The sequence below is a fragment of the Diabrotica virgifera genome, chromosome 9 (assembly GCF_917563875.1).
Source record: "Diabrotica virgifera virgifera chromosome 9, PGI_DIABVI_V3a".
Lineage (NCBI taxonomy): Eukaryota > Metazoa > Arthropoda > Insecta > Coleoptera > Chrysomelidae > Diabrotica > Diabrotica virgifera.
This window is the reverse complement of record NC_065451.1, coordinates 39,298,307-39,320,516: the sequence shown is the minus strand read 5'-3', so window position 1 is coordinate 39,320,516 and position 22,210 is coordinate 39,298,307. Positions and strand designations below refer to the sequence as shown.

General features: G+C 32.1%; 1 protein-coding gene across 1 annotated transcript in view; it reads right to left on the bottom strand.

Moving 5' to 3' along the window:
• The window catches only part of LOC114332825 (lipase 3-like), a 105,081-nt gene that overhangs the window by 12,443 nt on the left and 70,428 nt on the right, over positions 1-22,210 (bottom strand). Inside the window, exons 4-5 of the mRNA XM_028282603.2 lie at positions 6,642-6,815; positions 1,408-1,492 (exon numbers count right to left, since the gene is read on the bottom strand). Coding sequence (XP_028138404.2) covers positions 1,408-1,492; positions 6,642-6,815 — 259 coding nt within the window. The remainder of the gene's footprint in view (positions 1-1,407; positions 1,493-6,641; positions 6,816-22,210) is intronic.

Below are 22,210 nucleotides of genomic sequence, written 5' to 3'. Positions count from 1 at the left end.
AAAAAGGGGTAGTTCCCTGGATTGGCTGTATACCTTATAGTTAAACAAACTGGAACATGAAGTAAAAACCACTTCTATGTAAAAGGTATATTTACTAAAAATTTTTAGAATCCCAATGGATTCAATAAAATGAGTTCATCAGAACGTTTTCAAACCTATCGGTCCATCATCAGTGAATTTGAATACTTGCAAAATAGCCCCAGAACCAAACAATGGTTGTGATTATAAATAAATCTACATTATGTTGAAATAAATTTAAAATGGCTAAACGCAGATGTTCAGGGATTAAACCTCTGGGAACATGGTGAAACTCTACCCGACGACCCAATCAACCATCTTCGGTCAACGATGACTACTAAGTGTCCTAAGTACTAAGTACTAAGTACTAAGGACACTTAGTAGTCATCGTTGACCGAAGATGGTTGATTGGGTCCTCGGGACCCAAGTCTAAGTACTAAGTACTAAGGACACTTAGTAGTCATCGTTGACCGAAGATGGTTGATTGGGTCCTCGGGTAGAGTTTCACCATGTTCCCAGAGGTTTAATCCCTGAACATCGGCGTTTAGCCATTTTAAATTTATTTCAACATAATGTAGATTTATTTATAATCACAACCATTGTTTGGTTCTGGGGCTATTTTGCAAGTATTCAAATTCACTGATGATGGACCGATAGGTTTGAAAACGTTCTGATGAACTCATTTTATTGAATCCATTGGGATTCTAAAAATTTTTAGTAAATATACCTTTTACATAGAAGTGGTTTTTACTTCATGTTCCAGTTTGTTTGAATTAAGAGATTGGACTACTCCCAAAATTTCATTAAAATCCATGCAGTAGGATAGAATTCGGAGGAAATACCTTGTTCTTAATCTCGCGCATTGACTGGCGTAATAGAAATAGAATGAAATGCAAATATTGTAAACTATTAATTTCTCAGAAAAATGAAGTAATTTTAAATGAAAGTATGACTATAATATTCTATTGATTTATGTAATAATCTATACATCTATAGTGTGTCCCCGAAATATGGCATCGAACATTTTCACAAATGCAGGAATCAATGATGCGTAGAACTATAAAATATTTTCAAGTATACAAGGTGTTTCTAAAATATCAAAATAACGAGTAACTTTGCTATTTTTATAGAATGCCAGTATCCAGTACGATAACGATAATAGATCGGTACGATAAAGTTCTCGGGCGGCCCTTCCGTCCAGCTTTTTACTATTATTTTTATGAGTACCAATTTACACGTACTGGTTTTTCTACATCTCTCGTTTCTGTTGATTTCTCAAATTTATATTTTAATATTTCAAAGGAGATTTGACTGTTTAACTTTTAATAAAAAACAAGGAAAATGACAGTTCAGTTCCCGTGCTTAAGATAAATTTATTTACATCAGTACCTGATACAATCAGTTGACCATAATGAAGAGCCTGTTTAACTGAGATTGAGTCTATCAATATACTCAATATGGATGCTACGTCTTCCTAAAAAAATATATTCATAAGACTTTTATTTATTTTAGTTTTATTTTATATTTATTTTTATTTATTTATATATACGCCAGTCAATGGGAGCAAGAATAGGATATTATGTACCTCCGAATTCTATCCCACTGCATGGATTTTAATAAAATTTTATCTTGGGGGTGGTTCCCACCCCTTCTGGGGGGTGGAAAATTTCTTGGTTAAAATAACCACGGAGGTGGCTATAGAACCTCATTCTAAGCAAAAACTGTTCTATATATTTTTTAAACTCAATACTTTTTGAGTTATTCGTGGTTGAAAATTGGCCATTTTCATCCAAACGTAACACGTTTTCGAACGGTTTTTTTTTTGAGAATACTTTAAAAACTATGCATCTAACTAAAAAGACTATATAAAACATTTTTGTAGCTTATAAAAAATAAAGAGATTACTTGCTTCACAAATCTTCTAGTTATAATACAAAAGGAGATATGGTAGGTGAAAGAGTTTGTTTTTTGGTGCATGCTCATATTGGTGTATTCAACTTGAAATAAAAGAGAAACGGTCGATTTTAGGTGTTTTTTGTAGTTCTTGAAAAGACCTTTAAAATATTATAGTTCATTTACATTCAAATTAAGCGAGATATGTTGCAAAAAAATTGACGACTAATGTATTTTAAGAAAAAATTAGAAGTATATTTAACGCCTCATCCACCAAAATTGTAATGCATCATTTTACTGTTACAATACCTTTTATCATAGTGTTATTTCTATGTTCAAAAAGATCAATTTATAGAGCGCATTTTTAAATTTTCTTAAAAATCTTCTTTTTTTACATTTAATTTGAAAATGATAAGAGATAAATAATAAAAAACTAAAACAAAATGTTTACCTAACAAAACGCTTCATTTTTGTGCGGTATATTTTTTTTCGAATCTCGTATCATTTTCGAGTTACAGGAGTTCGAGTGAAAAAGGAAGATTTTTAAGAAAATTTAAAAATGCCCTCTATAACTTGATCTTATTTTTTTCAAAAACCATTAATTTTAAACCCATTAACCATTAAGTTTTAAAATATAGAAATAACACTATAATAAAAATATTGTAGAAGAAAAACGATGCATTTAAATTCTGACGGACGATGGGTTAAATATACTTCCGATTTTCTTTTAAAAACATTAGTCATCAATTTTTTTGCAGCATATCTCGCTTAGTTTGAATGCAATCGACATTTCATATTGCTCATTTTAAAGGTCTTTTCAAGCACTATAAAAGGTATTAGTAGCATCATACACCTAAAATTGACCGTTTCTCTTTTATTTTAAGTTGAATACACCGATTTGAGCATGCACCAAAAAACAAACTTTTCTCACGTACTATATCTATTTTTGTATTATAACTAGAAGATTTATGAAGAAACGAATCTCTTTGTTTTTTTATAGGCTACAAAAATATTTTATATAGTTTTTTTCGTTACATGCATCATTTTTAAGATATTCGCAAAAGACCGTCCGAAAACGTGTCATTTTTCAATGAAAACGGCCAATTTTCAACCACGAATAACTCAAAAAGTATTGAGTTTAAAAAAAAATTATAAAACAGTTTTTGCTTAGAATTAGGTTTTCTAGCTACTTCCGTGGTTATTTTAACCAAAAATTTTCCACCCCCAAGAAGAGCTAGGACCACCCCCAAGATAAAAGAGCACATCGGCATAAGGTAGACTTTGTTTCCCGAGATATTCTCTACTTACTGTGAAAATATCAAGTAAATCGATGTAGTAGGATAGAATTCGGAGCCAAATAACCTCATTGACTGCCCTATTACATACAGTCGGAAAAATGACAGAATACCCACGAACGATCACATCAATCACTTCATGGGTATTCTTTCATTTTTCCGACTGTAATAATATAAGCCTGGATCCAGCGTACAAAAAAAGTTTATTAATAGCAAGCTGAAAATTTGTTAATAGCTTAACGGTGTCTAGTCGGACAATTTTTGATATACGGGAACACTGGAACAGAGGAAGTTTAAATTGTGGAACAGCTTAAAAGTTTCGAACGTCAGACTACGAAAACGTCCCATATATTTTGTCGGACAGAACTTCCAAATCATTTGTTACCCTTTCATTAAACTCCCATGCAAAAATCAGACTGCTATTTACCATCAATATAATTCCTGTCATTTGACATGTTCTACGTATCGTACTTATTACTAAAATGGCCGACCTATTTGTCGGACAAACATTTTTTCATATAATATGTATTAAATTTGCTATTGAGTAAACTTAAAAACAACCTGCTAGTTTTCACAATCATAAACTTATTAGGATGACACCTTTCACAATTAAAATCACGTTCCACAATTAACACTTATACTTCATGGTCGTGTTCCAGTGTAAACGTACATCAAAAGTAGTCCGACTATAAACACCGTTAAACTATTAATAAATTTTCAGCTTGCTATTAATAAACTTTTTTTTTGGTACGCGGGATCCTGGCCTAATAAAGTACCTCGACAACTATGGCAATTGGAACTTTTATTAGTCCAAGTAATGAAGCTTAAAATACGACAAAACCTCGCAATTTTTACAGAATGGATCGATTTGCTTGAAAATTTGAGAATAAGTAGTAGATAGTCCAAGGATCAAAATCTATATAAGGCCGAAAGGCGCTTTTACCATGGGGTTGGCTGCTACCCCATCTCGCGGGTGGAAATTTTTTATCATACTTTTACCGCAAAAATTGGTAAAACATTCATTCTAAGCAAAAAACGTTCTATACATTTTTTTGAAAAAAATTAATAGTTTTCGATTTATTCGCTATCGAAAGTGTTAGTTTTATATCGAAAAAATCAATGTTTTTAATCAGTTTTCTGGTAATAACTCAAAAAGTTTTCGTTTTATCAAAACAACTTTGCTTAATAAAAATGTACCTTTTGAAAAAATAAACAAAACAGTTTTTTTATTTTCTTTATGACCAATAGTAATCGAGCTATACTTTATTATATGTTAGCTCTTCTTCGTCAAATGCTAAATATTGTAGTTTCAAACTCAAAAGACGGGAAAACTGCATTTTTCGAGGATAACTTGTTCAAACTAATTTAAAGCATTTAAAAAATATTTATCTACAGAAATAAAAAATAGTCTCTAGCTCAAAAATTAAGTAACTTACTATGAAAAGAATGTCAGTCCCTTTTTTTTCAGCGAAAAACTGATCGGATACTTCCTCCTACCTACCACCCTAATTAAAATTAGTCATTGACCTTATTTGGTCTTCTATATTTATGTATTATTAATAGGTTTTAGAGGTGTGAGCGGCTTAGAATGATTAGTTTAAAAAAATGGAGTTAAAAGCTAATAACAAATTTTTGTATTTTGGTAGAGAATGCCCTTTTATTCAGAATAGAAAGATTAGCATCAGAGATACGAAAAATATTTCAATTTGTAGCAAACCGAGCCGGCCCTGTCTTTCCACACCACGGCATGATCGACTGGTGTCGATAGGTACTCGGAGAGAGGCCAGGGCATTTTCAGTCATTCGACAATTCAACATTCGAATCCAAGACGTTGAAAAGTGAAGACGTGTAATAAAGACTTTAACTCTCAACGTTTCTTTAAATTTCGATAACTTAATGTTTTTTTTGAATTAAGATTCTAGACTCAATAAAGTTTTAATCATAACAATTACAAATTGAAAATTGTAGCTTATTTAATTCCCAAGAACGGGGTTAGCAAAAATTTGTTCTATGCCAAAAACTGAGTGAGCTATTGACAATTAAAACTTGTAATAACATGCAAAAACCACCTTTACCAACCCTTTTACAGTCACCTCTTTTTGCGACTTAGGATTTTAGAGGCCTACAAAACTCTTTTTTACCAAACTTTCTAGGATAAAAATAAAAAGTTACGGTTAAAAAATAAATATATTTTTTTGAAAAAAAGGAGAAATAAAATTTGAAGCTTAATAATGTAAGTTAGCGGTGTTTTTAGTCATTGGCCTTATTCATATTTCTTTATTTATGTATTAGTAATAGATTCCAGAAATTTGACTGGCTTAGAATAATTAGTTTTAAAAAACTGAAGTTAAAAGCGAATAACGAATTTTTGTAGTTTGGTAAAAAATGACATTTTCTTCAGAATAGAAAGATTAGCATTAGAGATACGAAAAAATATTTAAATGTGAAATTGTAGGTTATTTAATCCTAAGCAATTGGTTTGAAAAAAAATTTCCTACGGCAAAAATTAAGTGAATCGTAAATGAGTATAATATCGAAAAACATTGATTTTTTCGATATAAAATTAACACTTTTGATAGCGAATAAATCGAAAAATATTAATTTTATCAAAAAAATGTATAGAACATTTTTTGCTTAAAATGAATGTTTTTATTAACTTTTGCGGTCAAAGTATAATAAAAAATTGGGGTGCAACCATCCCCATGGTAAAAGCGCCTTTCGGCATCATATAGATTTTGATCCTTGGACTATTCACTACTTATTCTCAAATTTTCAAGCAAATCGATCCATTCTGTAAAAATTTCGAGCTGAAAGCTTCGGTTCCTGGACTATATTTATTTATTCACAAAAACAGACAATAGAATGATAAAGTTACAAGGGACACTAAACGTCTCATTTTTTTGTAGCGAAATAATAAAAGGTGTATCTACATATGGATCTAAAGTCTGGATAAGAGAAAAGTTAAAGGTTATGGAGATGGATTACTGAAAACAATGAGACCTGTCTCAAGTTCAGAGTCGTATACTAATAAAAGTTATGAATTTTTTCAAGTAAAAGGTGCAGATTTCTGAATTACAAAGTTTAATCTTAAAAGTTGAGTGACGTAATTGAAACTTAGCTTTTTAGTCACATTTATATTAAAGTATAGAGTACAAAGAAGTTTTCTGGAAAGTTTTAGATCAAAATGTTTTATAGAAAAAAAAAATGGTGCAAAAAAGACCAACAATGGGGAGGGCCGTAAAACTCACACCCTTGGACCAAAATGGATGGTTGATATATGGGATGACGGGTCTTTTCCTAAACTTTAAGATGGGATTAGACCTATTTTTCAATTCAGTCAGGTTGCCAGAATCTAAAATTTCACGTATAATATGTATAGTGTCGTATAAGGGGGTTGGGCGCCAGTGGGATAAAAATAATGTTTATACTAATTACCTGATCTATGTTTTCCATATCAGTGTCAGCTGTCATCTCAAAAGACAAGTTACATAATTTCTTCATAAACTTGTTTGTGTTTGTTACACAGAGCATTGTTAACAGCTCTGCTATATCGTTTTCGGAAAAATATGGTGGAGGAATTTGATATAACTTCAGTGAATCTGCTAAGAGCTAAAATGAAATATATTGTAATTTGGTTCGATAAGTTTCTGTTTAAGAGATATTGTAGATTTTTTATTAAAGTTCTATGAAATATATATTACTGCCGACCTGTATCATGTCCTAATATTACCATAACCATAATAAATATACACTGATCAGAACGAGAAAGGAGTGAAACATTTACAAAGATATTTAGAGTTTTGAACTATATAATTCCTTTTATAATGATATTATTTTTATTCAAATAAGTACTTCTATGGCTTTGCGCTATAAATGTAGCAAAGTTTTTTTACTGAACTGTAAATTTTTTTAAAAAAATAAAAAGTGATAAATGTGAAAAATTAGATGTATTTTTTTATCTAATAACAGCGCCGCTAAATTTTTTTTAAAACAAATCTAATAGTGTGTATAGGTTCTTCTAATACTCCGAACTTCTGCATAACGTCGAGGTATGCTTTCAATCACATTTCGAATAGTTTCTTGATCTAGTTGTTCCCTTTATTCGACGAGAAATTCCTCTACATGTTGTAGGATTATTAGTGGCTGAGGATCCTTCAAACGCTTCCCGAGAGTATCTCAAATGTGTTCAATAAAATTTAAATCTGGAATCCTCGCTGGCCACTCCATAACCTGAATATTGTGGGTAGCAGTCAAATAATTTTGCACTATCCTGGCCACGTGCGGTCTAGCATTTTGCTGAAAGATAAATTCTGCATCCATATTTTCAGCTAATGAGACAACATGTGGTTCAAGAAGTTTGTTAATGTATCGCCCTGCCATCATCGCTTCTTGCTGAATAACTACTAGGTTAGAGCGGACATTAAAAGTTATCCAACCCCAAACCATAATCGAACCTCCGTTAAAAGCTTGGATTTCTTGAATCGTGAAATCCAAAAAGCTCCCAACTGGTCTTCTCCAGACTCTAACACATCTACCAACATGATTTAAAAGAAATCTGGACTCGTCGTTAAACATCACGTTACTCCATTGTGCCACGGTCCAATTCATGTGTTCTTCTACAAACAAGCGTATAGGTCTACGATGTGTAGGCGTTAAAGGAGGTAATCTAGTTGGCGTTCTTGCATTCAGCTTATGTTTGTGAAGTCGATTACGTGTAGTTTGTGTATTTACTTTTGTTCTCATGGTTTCTACCAACTTATTTTTAGAGTTCCAGCAGTACTTCGACGATTTCTGCTTATTAAGAAAAGCTCATAAAGATTTCGCTAAGAAAAATTAAACACCAAATTATGAAGAACGAGGAGCAGAAAATAAATAAAGAAAGAAAAGTAGAATTTGAAACAATAAGAACTTAAAAGTTGACAGAAGAAAATGTGAGAACTAAATATGAAGAAATAATAAATCGAGAAATTGAAAAAAGGCTATTAGGAATGAGAGATGCAGAGAGGCTTGCGGCGTAAGTAGAACAACTAGCAACCGGAAACAGACATCATGGTGGAATGAACAAATTAAATCAGAAACAAAGGAAAAGAAAAAAAGATGGAAAATATACCTATCAAACATAACAACAGAAACGTATGGAAAATATAAAGAACAACGAAAAATAGTAAAAATATGATAAAAGATGCAAAAGAAGAAAGCTGGAAACAATTCGGGGAAAAACTAGAATCAGATAGTAAAAGTAACCAAAAGCTGTTTTATAAGACCATGAAAACGTTAAAAAGGGGAAAATACAGTTCAATTGACAATTAGAGACGAAACAGGAAACATTTTGACACAAAAAGAAGAAATAATGGAAAGATGGAAAAGGTATTTTCAAGAACTATTATCAACCGAAACGAAACACCACAGTATACCATTAGCGTGACAAATAGCGGAGAAACCATAGAAGAAACGCAAGACACTGCAATAACATGGAAAGAATTTACACAAGGACTGGCAAAAATGAAAACTGGAAAGTCACCAGGGCATGATAAAATAACAACGAAGATGATCAAATATACAGGGTGTAACAAAAATACAGGTCATAAATTTAATCACATATTCTGAGACCAAAAATAATTCGATTGAACCTAATTTACCTTAGTACAAATGTGCACATAAAAAAAGTTACAGCCCTTTTAAGTTACAAAATGAAAATCGATTTTTTCGAATGTGTCGAATACTATTGGAGATTTTTTATTGAAAATGGACATGTGGTATTCTTATGGTAGTAGCATCTTAAGAAAAAATTATAGTAAAATTTGGACACCCCATAAAAAATTTATGGGGGTTTTGTTCCTTTAAACCCCCCCAAACTTTTGTGTACGTTCCAATTAAATTATTATTGTAGTACCATTAGTTAAATACAATGTTTTTAAAACTTTTTTGCCTGTTAGTACTTTTTCGAAAAGTCAGTTTTTATCGAGATATTTCGAATATTTGTCAAATCCACCACATATTTGTATATGGTTAAGTACGATTATGGAGACTTGGTAATAATATGAACATTTATTTATGATTTACATTTTTAGGGATATTTTGAACCATATTAAAAAAGAAGTCACATCTCGATAAAAGGTGCCTTTTCGAAAAAATACAAAGAGGCAAAAAAGTTTTAAAAACACTGTGTTTAACTAATGGTACCTCAGTAATATTTTAATTGGAACGTACACAAACATTTGGGGGGTTTAAAAGAACAAAACCCCCATAAAATATTTATGTAAACATATTGAAAAATAAGCCTCAACTCGATAAAAACTGCCTTATCGAAAAAATACTAAGAGGCTAAAAAGTTTTAATCATACTGAATTTAACTAATGGTACCACAATCATAATTTAATTGAGACGTACACAAAAGTTTGGGGGGGTTGAAGGGAACGAAATCCCCATAAAATTTTTATGGGGTCCACAAATTTCACTATAATTTTTCTTTAAGATGTTCCTGCCATAAGAATACCACATGTCCATTTTCAATAAAAAATCTCCAATAGTTTTCGATATATTCGAAAAAATCGATTTTCATTTTGTAACTTCAAAGGGCTGTAACTTTTTTTATGTGCATATTTGTACTAAGGTAAGTTAGGTTAATTCGAACTATTTTTGGTCCCAGAATATGTGATTTAATTTATGACCTGTATTTTTGTTACACCCTGTATAGGGGTACAAGGACAACACATATTATTACAATTAATAAACAAGATATGGAAAGCCGAAAGAATACCAGAAGAATGGAAGATCTCGTTGATACTACCCATATTTAAATCTGGAGATAAAAAGGAATGCAAACACTATAGAGGCATAGTGCTCTTGTGCTCGGCGATGAAACTGTACGAACAAATATTACAAGAAAAGCTGACAAAGATAATCGATACATTAGCAGAATCTCAAAGTTGCTTTAGAAAAGGAAGAAGTGTGCAAGATCACATCTTCACTATTAAACAGATCATTGAGAAAACGAAACTCAAAAGGGAAAAAGCATATTTTGCGTTTATCCACTTACAAAAAGCGTTTGATCTTGTTTCTCGGCAAAAAGTATGGTCGCTTCTGGAACAAAGAGGAATAACAACCAAACTAAGGAAGAATATCGAATGTCTATATAAAAATACGACGAACTGTGTTCGCGTGGAGAAACCTCCAGTCAGAAAATTTTATAACAAAAGATGGTCTAAGACAGGGAGGAGGACTAAGTCCAACATCGTTTACGTTGTTTATGGACGAAATAATTAAAAAATGTAGACAGAGAACAAAACACCTATTTGTAGGATACAAAAATTTGCAACCGATCGAAATATCAGAATGTGCTTTTGCAGATGACATCGTTATAATGGCAGCAAAGAAAAAGGACCTTCAACAACAATTACAAACGTGGAATGAAATATTAGAAGAAAATGGCATGAAACTAAACCTAACAAAAACAAAAGTAATGGTAGTAGGAGAAACTAAAAAAACGAGAATATTCGGATCAATGGTATACATATACAACAAGTTGAAAGCTTCGAATACCTGGGTGTAAAAATTGAAGATTCAGGTAAACAAGGTTTAGAAATCGATAAACGTATAGATAAAGCAATAAATTCATATTATGCAATGAACACAACTTTTATAGGAAAAAAGGAAATAGCGCAAAGTACAAAAATGAAAGTAATTAAGGAAATATATAGACCCATACTCACCTTCGGTTGCGAATCGTGGACAATAACAGAGAGGCAGAAGAGCAGAATACAAGCGACGGAAATGAAGTACCTAAGAAGAGCGAGAGGAATCAAATTATTTAATTTTTGGTAAATAATTACTTATCTAAAACTTTATTTGAAAATTAAAGATTCTGTTGGGAAAACCCGCATTTTCCGAGGAAAATTTTCGTCTTAGCAGGTCGGGAAAAACATATCTCTATGCAGAATTTAATTTCGGTGAAATTTTATTTGAGTGTTTCTGTTGTAAAGTTAAAATCTTCGGAGTTATAGAGCAAAAATTGAAAAAAACACGATTTTCGGGCACCATTTTGTTTATAAAAAAAGTAGCACACTATCTGCGGACTTGGCATACCTATATTATTAATATATATAATCATAAGCTTCGATTCCAGTAATAAAATTGCTGGTAAATAACTTTTCCCAAAAATGGCCTATTCTCCGATAATCAGCCCAGACTATAAGATTGTCTTTTAATTACTTCATAGATTTTATGTCTGGTCCAAGCTCTATTTATTGCAGCACGACTAACATTTATCATTTCTGGTGTACGGCGTCTTGAGTACTATTTTTTAATTATAGGGGAGAGTGGGCCACGTTGAAGTATTTTTCATATTTTTGATGATATAAGCAAGCTATTTGTTACTCATTTTTTTAGTGCAAATTCAAAGTACAATTATTGAATCCATTTATAATCAAACAAAAATAGCAGTCTTTTGTAATCACAAACTAGTTTTTTTTTATTAATTATTTTTAAAAACACGTTTTTGTCTCAACCTGGCCCAAGTAGTGGGCCACCTTGAGACAAATCCAACACAACTAAAATTCTTTAAAATATTCGTTATATATTTATTCAAAATATCAAACGAGATATAAACATTAATATTAAAACGAGTTAAATCAATATTCACAACGAATGTCTATATTATCGGACTTGACGCCAAATGAAATAAAGGACTTCTGACGTTTTGTACTTCCGCAATTAAGAATTAGTGGCAGCACACATCTAACGTCAGTTTGATTGACATGCGATATATCCTCAACAGCAGGAAACAAAAATGTATTTTTAATTTTAGCACTATGACGCAAAAATTTGACTAAAGTCGTTATCGTGTACTTCAATAATTTTCGCTACATAAAAAACTGATTTTTATCACGAAATTCTACCAGCACATAAGAATTAATCTCAGGCAAATCCTGATAACGATCAAACTCAAAATCTGTAGATGATTCGGCATCTGAGGAATCAGGCACAAATGAATCAGTGTCAGTGTCACTGGATGATGATAATGCACCAGCTGAAGTACTCTCTGTTAATTTTCTCTTGGTACTTCTAGAGAGAGCAATTGCTTCCTTTCTTCTTTTCTCGTGATATTTTTCCTCGATTTTTAACTTCTCGGGGGTATCAGTTACAATTTTGCTTCGGCCTTTTCTTCTCATTTTAAGATTTTTTCGGGGTCCTCCTTTCGGATAACCAAATAACTGTTCTGGACTTCTGAAAAGTAGACGTTTCTCGTTAGTTTCTTCATTGCCATGAAAACCAGGTTATTTGTCAAATTTTTGCTGCAGGTTGGCTGGCATTCTTTACCATTTTTAACACCCTTCTCTAATATATTTCCCCCTCATATTTCATTCCTATCGGTTGCGTTACTAATCAAAAAGTCACTCTCATCCAAGATGTGTTGATTAAAAGGTACTATTCCGCATTTTTTGAAACCTGCCTTTATGTTGCTGGCTATCATAGATTTATCAAAGGCCTATCCGACATATTCCGCGATTTGAAAAATTGTTATTGGCTTTCCAGGATTCCTCATCATCCATGAGTCCATAGCACTGTTATAGTATGTTTAAAATGGAGCATAAACAGCCACATCCAGTGGCTGCAATTCGTTGGAACAATGTGGCGGTACAGTGAGCATGGTAACTCCGTTGTCTTTTGCTAAATTTAGTGTCTCAGTGGAGAAGTGGCTTTCATGATTATCCAAGATCAGTAATGTTGGATTTGTTTTGGAACTGTTGGAGTGTTGTATAAAATGACGCATAACATCTACAAATAATTCAGAGTTTATCCATCCTGAGGGATTTGCAATTTCTAATGTAGCAGCCGGTGCTCCGTTTAACATAATGTGATGCTTAAAATTAACTCTTGGGAAGATCAAGACAGGAGGTAGAGCAGTTCCTGAAACAGAGAAAATGTTAAGTATTGTAGGAAGTCATACTTTTGTAAAATTTACAAACCTGTTGAACTGATAATGCAGCACGTTGTAACCAATATACCTCGTTCGCCGCTTGTAATTTTATTTATTTGCTTTACTCCCTCAGGTGCAAGAATCTGACTACTTTTGTACAGTTGTGGTCGAAGTGTCATCTAAATTGAAAATGCGTGTGCCTTCAGAAAATCTATCAAAACGCTTTAAAACTTCCCCTAAATTTCGAAAAAAATGCATCCACATTAGAACGATTAAATGATGTAGCCCTGGAAAAACTGCAACCTTCCGGTTGGCGGATAATGAGTTCGGGATGTATCTTTTTGAAACCATGAAGCCAGTTAAGTCCAGCAGACTTCATTTCTTCCCATTTCTGAGGTATATGAATTTTGTTATGCAGACAGAGTTCGTAAGCTAGTTGCCTCACGTGTTTTGTAGACTTTTCGTAACACATTTTGCTGCATTGTATTATGTAATTTTTAAGCAATAATTCTTGTTTATCATTTAATACCCTTCGAGTATCGTAGTGGGGTGTATACAATAATACCTCATTGGGAGCTTCTTTAGCTTTCTTTATGTATCCCGCTAATGTTTGATGTTTAATGCCATTTCTCTCAGCTGCTATTCTGAGGCTAAAGTTATGTTTTAATACATCAGCTACAGCACTTTATATAGTCTCTGCGCTAAACAATCCTTTGTTAGGTTTTCTTTCTCGATCACGAGACATCTGTAACAAAAAAATTATAATTTCAGATTAGGTTTCAACATTGTGGGCCACCTTGAGACACGTCCCATGGTGGCCCAAAACATTTGTCTCAGAAGGCCCATAATACATTATAAATAACGGTCGTTAATATTGCAAAACATCGTGCAAAGCAAAACAGACAATCGCAGCAGAAGATAAAAGAAGGTCTCCTTGGTCAATTAAATCAACAACATTTTAAAAATATCACATCTGGAATATTTTATAACTCCTAAATATTTAGTATAAAAAACTTACCTCTTTCGAAAACAAACAACACGTGTAAAAAAAACTCTCGGGATGCGTGCGCGTACCTAAACAACACGAGGACGACTGACTGACCCAAGGTTGCCAGGTCAAAAAACTAAAAATCACCAGACAATTGCTTAAAAAGTTGCCAGATTTTGCTAAAAATCACCAGATTGTTATGAGTATGCGCAGTAACGAAAAATGTGTTGCTGCACATAATTTTGCGCATGCGCATACGCGTAACCAATAACCATTCGAGAACGGTAATGTGAAGGGTTGGAACAAACCTAATAAAACAATAATCAGAATACAAATGAAACGATTTTTTTTGTAAAATATAATGTAAAATGTAGGTGTTCATTTTTATAAAAGGTACTGATAATCCCGACAATGTAGATTATTTAAAACTTAACGTTTTATGTCTTAAACTTGGCCTGACAGACGACCCTAATCGAGCGTGTTATACAAAATTGTTTTGTTGGAAACCTAGTAATTTTTGCTTATGCTAATAAATTTTTAATACAAATTAAAATTGAAAAAATAGTTCCTAAGAACGTTTGAGATTTTAGTTTATTAGATGATCAAACCAACACAAAACGTGACAAAACTACAAAATATGAAGAACAGTAATCACTTAAAACTCTACAGCTGACACAAGAAAGATAAAACTGCTAAATTGATATGTTGATATTAACTGAACTGGTTTGTTTATAAAACCAAGACATAAATTATTGGAAGTGCGTGAACACTTGCAAGAGTAGCGTAAACTTCGGGAAATCCCCGGTTGAGCACCACAGAGGCGGATCATTTTATATTACAAAATTAGACTTTTTGTATTATATGAATTAGGCAATTCTTAATAACGAATAAAAAACATATAATCGTACTTTTTAAATAAAAAAATATAATATAGATAAGGTCAAAAAATCACCAGATATTAAGCTTTTTAAAAAAGTTTTCACCATATCACCAAATGGGTTAGAAAATCACCAAATCTGGTGAATTTTCACCAGACCTGGCAACCTTGGACTGACCGTTAACGGCGAATACTCTGTAGAACTGACTTAACGTTCCCGAAAACGGAGTCGCACAAGCCGAACTGAGTCGACTACAAGCACAACCAGATTGTCGATCTTTGATCTTTCGTTGTATACGCGGTATGAATGTATGAATAGTACGAATGGATTATAAGTATTTTAGAAGTTCTAAAAATCTTATAAGTTTACATAAATACAGAGCCGTGCGGTACATCTTTTCAATATGATGCAAGTCTTCGAAATGCCGCCCCTTAAATATTATTGAAACTTAATACTAGTATTTATTTTTATTAAATAAAATTACACAAAATGAACGAAAACTTTTATTTTAAAAACAAAACATACTTAAATTAAATGAAATATGTATGCTTTTTCTCATGAGGATCTTTCAGCGCGTCACAGTTTTCGATTTCTTTCTAACGCATTAAATTGCATGTGTCAGAAAAAACGCACGTCGGTGACATTTATAACATTTATTCTATTCTTTACTTTGGCACAAATAGCTCAAAATCTCTAAAGGTTTCATAGAGTATGGTATCATTTGGGATAAATCATGCAATAATTCTTCTAGAAAATCGCCTCTATATCCGATTCTTTTTCTATGAAAAGTATTGAATGAAGATTTTCTAGTATTTTTCTAGTATTTTATCATCTTTCGCTTTTCCCTTTTCTTATATATCCCTCAATTTAAAAGTATCATATAAAAATTTAAAATTTTTATTGAGTTTCTAACAAAGCGAAAATCGATCATTTAAAGAATTAAAGGCAATGTCTAAAATATTGATGAAAACATTTACTTCAAATTTATCTTCTTCTGTTGAGAGCTGATCCACAGATCAAATTGACGCATTTTTCTCTTGCCTCAATATTCATTTTCAGCAGGAAATTCGGAACTTATTTACAAGATTTTCTGCAATTTCATTATCAGTAATTTTCATTTGGTCATAGCCAAATTGTCAGTAAATTTTCATTTTTTCCTTAGTTTCTGGCATTTTTACACAATCTGACAAATTTATAGTTACATGTTGCAACATCTTCGAGACTGAATTTACATAAAATAAAACATCATGCCAAAGAACTACACGGCATATAAATTTATAATTTTCAATATTTTTTACCAATCCTCGTGCTTTGACTTTAGTTTCTGAATCATTGTTGACGTCTTCTATTATTTAGAATATATTATATAGGCATTATATATGGCTAAAGGCATTGTATATTTCACAAAATTGAAATCTTAGAGGTTTCAATGCATATATTCGACTTATCCATCTAGTAGTACTCAACGGTTTTAGTGTTAGTTGTGAAACATGTTTTTTTCAGAACTTCCCAACGCTTTGTAAAACCAGAAAAAAGTGTACAGTTCTTGTATAATACAAAAAAGGTTGTTGCTTCTGTAGAAGAAGACGCTGCATCATTTATGACTAAGGTGGCATGCGAAGGTGGCATATTTCGTATTCCTTTCATATTAACTCAGTTATCATAGCCTTGTCCTCTGAGCCGTTTTAAATCAAGAACTAATTTCCCAAATTTGTCAAAATAAGTTCTGTTAAACCTTTACCAGTTAAATATCTTCGGCTGAAACTTAGTCCTATATATATATTTTTAATTAGTGAATGGCTCAATTTGTATTTTGATTTTACTGATTATGCCGCCCCCTTGTGATGCCGCCTGATGCGGCTGCCTCACCGCATCATAGCACCGCACGGCCCTGCATAAATACAGTTTATTAAATTACATAAATGCCACAAAGAAATAGCTTCAGAATAATATATTAGGTGATAATGAATAATGATTTAAAATAAACGATGTCTTAAATACTTTTAAAGAACTTCTAAAATACTTAGGCCCGGTCTTTTCACCTCCGAATAAAAGTTATTCGGGGGTTTATTTGACAGATTTACATGTAATCTGCCGGATTAATTTCCCAATAAATAGTTAATCGGAGGTGAAGAGACCGGGCCTTATAATAATCCATTCGTACTATTCATACCACGTATACCTACGTAGTCGTAGTCGGTTCAGTTCGGCTTGTGCGACTCCGTTTTCGGGAACGTCAAGTGTAGAACACTTGTCATTTCAAGCGCGTAGTTTGAAAATTATTGCGACTGTCTCATAGTGCACGCGTCTTAAGGTGGCCCACTATCCCTACAAGAAAAAACACCAGATACAAAAACATTTAAAATTTAAAAAACGTGTACAACCACAATCTTGATTGAAAAAGTGGTAACCGATTACTAACAAAATTTTAAATTATTTTGCCGCATTCTCTGTATAGAATTGTGTGTTCCAAAAGTGCAGCATCATGGGTCCAGGAATCATATTCACAATCAGTTTATTTTTTAAAAGCACAGACAGAATATATTTTTTAATGTCTTATCCTTATAAGCCTGGATACCGCGTACCAAAAAAAGTTTATTAATAGCAAGCTAAAAATTTATTAAGAGCTTAAAGGTGCCTAGTCAGACAAACTTTGATCTACGGAAACACTGGAACAGGGGAAGTCTTAATTGTAGAACAGGCTACACGTTTCGAACGTCAGACTACAAAATCGTCTTATGTATTTTGTCATACAGAACTTGCAATTGATTTGTTACCCTTTCATTAAAACTCTCATCCAAAAATCAGACTGCTATTTACCAACAACACAATTCCTGTCATTTGACATGTTCTAAGTATCGGACTTAAAAAAGCCCAACCCCAACATATCTGTCGGACAAACATTTTTTCATATATTATATAAAGTTTGCTATCGAATAAACTTAAAAATGTCCTGTAGTGCAGTCACTGAAGATGGATATGAGCTATTACCTCCGATTTCGTTGAACCTTTATCGATTTGAATGAAATTTGGTGAGTGGTTAGAGGATACCTCAAGGAACAAAGGTGACATGCTGCCAACTTGCGCTTTTACCCTGGGGATGGGTGCCACCCCTTCTCGGGGGTGAAAATTATTTTATTAAAACTAATCCCTTAATTCGATAGAGGGACAAATTCTAAGCAAAATTTGTTACATCAAGTTATTAAAATAAATCAAAAGTTTTTGAGTTATTAAAGATCGAAGATTATAATTTTTCGTGAGAAAAATGCATGTTTTTAACCGATTTTTCATAATTAACTCAAAAATTAATTAACAAAATAAGTTTTATAAAAAAGTTATTATTACCAAAATTAAAGCTAATAAAAAATGAAATAAACCCGTTACCAGAAAAACCTTTTAGTGTTAACTGAAAGTGAGTTATAGGTAATTGAATGTATATTTTTTCGGTGAGCACCCAAATCTAAATACTCAAGCTTAAATAACGGGAAAATGGTGCAGTTTATAACATAAACTTATTAAACATTTGTCAAAGTACTTAGAAATATCTATCAAATGAGTCCTCGAACAAGTTGATAGAATTAAAATTTATGCTCTAAAAATTTTTCAAAATTTATCTTTTAAATTTTTTTCCAAAAGATGTTATGGTTTTTTATAAATAACTCCGTTAAGTTTTAGGATATCAGGTTTACCTAAAAACTGTTTGAAAGTTAATTTCAAGGGCAATTAAACGACGTCGAATTTAATCTTTTAAACCGCTTACTTTTTAAAAAATAAAAGAGTAAATAGCCCCGGTTATATGGTTCTCGCAGCAAAATTTAAGCTTCAAACGTTTTTACCTCGGTTATTTTTTACGCTACAGAAATAAAAAAAAGTAAAATATATTATACAGCAAAAATTAAGTTTGGTTATCATTTTTTACGTATATTGAGTATTTTTGGAGTTATTATCAAAAGAAAATGAAAACTACGATAATTTTAAAAATTCAGATTTTTTTAAATCATATCTTTTTTTAACAAATTTGTATTCTACACCGGTCAAAATTGTTGAAATTATTACTTATGCTAATATAAAGAAATTTTTAACTTTTTCCTAAAAAATTCGAAAGGGTTCTCTTATTTTCATCATAACTTGCTTAATTTTATTGTTATTAACTTCTTCTTGAGCTTATTTGATAGGTAATACTAAGTGCTTAGACAAGAGTTTAGCAGGTATATTTATTTTATAAAATGCATCGTTTTCCCGTTATTTCAGCTTGAATACTTAGATTTGAGTACCCGTCGAAAAAAATTTACATTCAATTACTCATTACTCACTTTACATTAACATTAGTTTAGTTGTTTAAATGGGGAATGTATTCAATTTTTTGTAAAAGCTTATAGTTTGTGAGTTGTACGTGAAAAACAGCTTTAAAACATGCATTTTTTACGAAAAAATGAAATTTTTGATCCTTAATAACTGAAAAAGCATTGATTAATATTAATAACTTTATATAACAAATTTCACTTAGAATTTATCGCTATATCGATTTATGGTATTATTTTTGATAAAATAATTTTCACCCCCGATAAGGGGTGGCTTCCACCCCCAAGATAAAAGAGCAAGTTAGCATCATGTCACCTTTGTTGCTTGAGGTATCCTCTAACTACTCACCAATTTTCATGAAAATTGATAGAGGTTCAACGAAATCGAAGGTAAAAGCCTTCAGTGACTCCACTACTGCTAGTTTTCACAATCATAAACTTGTCAGGATGACACGTTCCACAATTAAAATACCGTTTCCACAATTGAAATTTCCGCTATTCCAGTGTTCCCATACATCAAAGTTGGTCCGACTAGGCACCGTTAAGCTATTAAGGAATTTTCAGCATGCTATTAATAAACTTTTTTGGCACGCGGGATCAGGACCTATTAGTTATCACTCTAATAAAACAGCATAAATAAGTCTGAATAATAATGACACAAAATAAATACCGTCTGAAATAATGATGTACTTATTATAATAATTAATGCAATTTATTAAAGCTATTAATTAAAAATATTTATTAAAAAGTAGTTAAAACCTTCTCAATAATGATGTATTTGTGAAAATGAGCAATAAAATTTATATTGATCCAATTTTATACAATGTGTTATAATTTTAAAAGCATGAGTGATTCCATTTCAAACCACTGAATTTTGGATCGAAAAAACTTTTGGATCTCCGATTTGTCTGAAACTTGGGGTAAAGTTTCTGTGGAAAGTAAAAATAAGAATTTAAGCCCAAACATAAAGTATCAATGGAGAAATAATGTTTTAATAGAAGGGACTCAAAAATGTCATTATAAGGCATTATAAAAAGTTATTATAACAAGGTACACGCATGATACTATAAATAATATAAATAAATGTTATTTATAGTATCATGGGTACACGCTTAAACGTCATCAAGTCAGTGACGGACGTTACTATTTAGCGTGCACTCTGACTGGTTTTTTTTTTGTACACGCTAATTTGAGCCGCGTGTATTAGTCCTAAAAGAGCTAAACCCATTAAATTTGGATCATGGAATATCCAGACAATGCTAAAAGTAGGGAAAATGCAGGAAATAGCTTTAGAAATGAAAAAATACGAACTAGAATTACTAGCACTACAGGAGATACGATGGAAAAATGAAGGAACAGTTAAGAAGAAAAACTTTACTATGTATTACTCAGGTGAAGACAAACAAGGGAAAAATGGAACGGCTTTTATGGTGAGCAAAAGAATGAGAGAAAAAGTTATACATTTCAAAGCTATTAGTGGAAGAATCTCCTACATCAGAATCGAAAATAAACAAGCCAATATATCTTTAGTTAACTGCTACGCACCTACCGAGGAAGCAGATCAACAAGATAAAATTGAATTTTATGAACTTTTAGAAGAAACCTGCGAAAATATTCCTAGGAACGATATCTTAATAATACTGGGAGATTTTAACGCGCAAGTGGGAAAAGAGAGCTACAATTAAAATGTAGCAGGTAAAGAAACGATCCACAATGTCACAAAGGATAACGGGGCAAAAGTTTGCCATCTGGCAGCAGCAACAAATACCTAATATAGTCAGTACGAAATTTATACATAAAAGGGAACACAAGATAACATGGATGTTACCAGGGAGATCAGATGGCAACCAAATAGATCATGTTTTGATTTCGAAAAAATGGACAAAGATAATACAAGATGTGAGATCCTTTAGAGGAGCAAACTCTGACACTGACCACATACTCTTAATAGCCAAAATAAAGATGAAAGTTATCAAATCTAATAACAAAATAGGAAAAAGAAGGAAGTGGAACTTAACCAAACTAAAAGTGCAGCAAACAAAACAAGAGTATTCAGAGGACCTAGGACAAAAACTGAAGGGGTACGATGGCACGAATGTAGAAGAGGAATGGACAAATATAAAAATGAGTATCATAGAGGCTGCGGAGCAAACCATAGGACCTCAAGAAAATAAAAAAACCAAAGAATGGTTTGACTAAGAATGTCGATACCAAAGTCAATTTAAAACGCTGGCACGAAACAAATGGCTTGAAAATAGCGGACAAGAGGAAAGAGAACAATACCAAAATGAAAAGAGAGAAGCGGCCAAACTCTATAAAAGGAAGAAAGAGACATGGATCTCAGATCAAATGCAAGAGATTGAAACAAATAATAGAGACAACAAAAAATTGTTTGAATATATAAAACAACAATATAACGGTAGCAAAGTGACCAGCAAAATAACCAAAAAAGATTGGGAAAATCACTTTAAAAATATAAAGACAAGCAACCAAGCAATCGACGCAGAAGAAGAAGATATAACAGATAATCTAGATGAAGAAGAAGATGCACCTACCTGCCAAGAATTTATAGAAGTAGTAAAACAACTAAAATCTGACAAAACTCCAGGGCCAGATGAGATTAACAATGAATTGATTGCAAATGGAGGAGACGACCTTCTAAACCGTATATATAAATTAATGGTCAATATAAATATGGGAAAAGGAATACATGCCTGAATAATGGAAGAACGGACTCATTATACCAGTTTTTAAAAAAGGAGACCCAACGCTTTGCAATAATTATAGAGCAATTACGCTATTAAATACAACATATAAGATCATGACAACAATTATAAGAAATCGGCTAACCAGATACACAGAAAAAAACCTAGGACCGTATCAACAGGGATTTAGAAAAGGGAGATCAACAATTGATG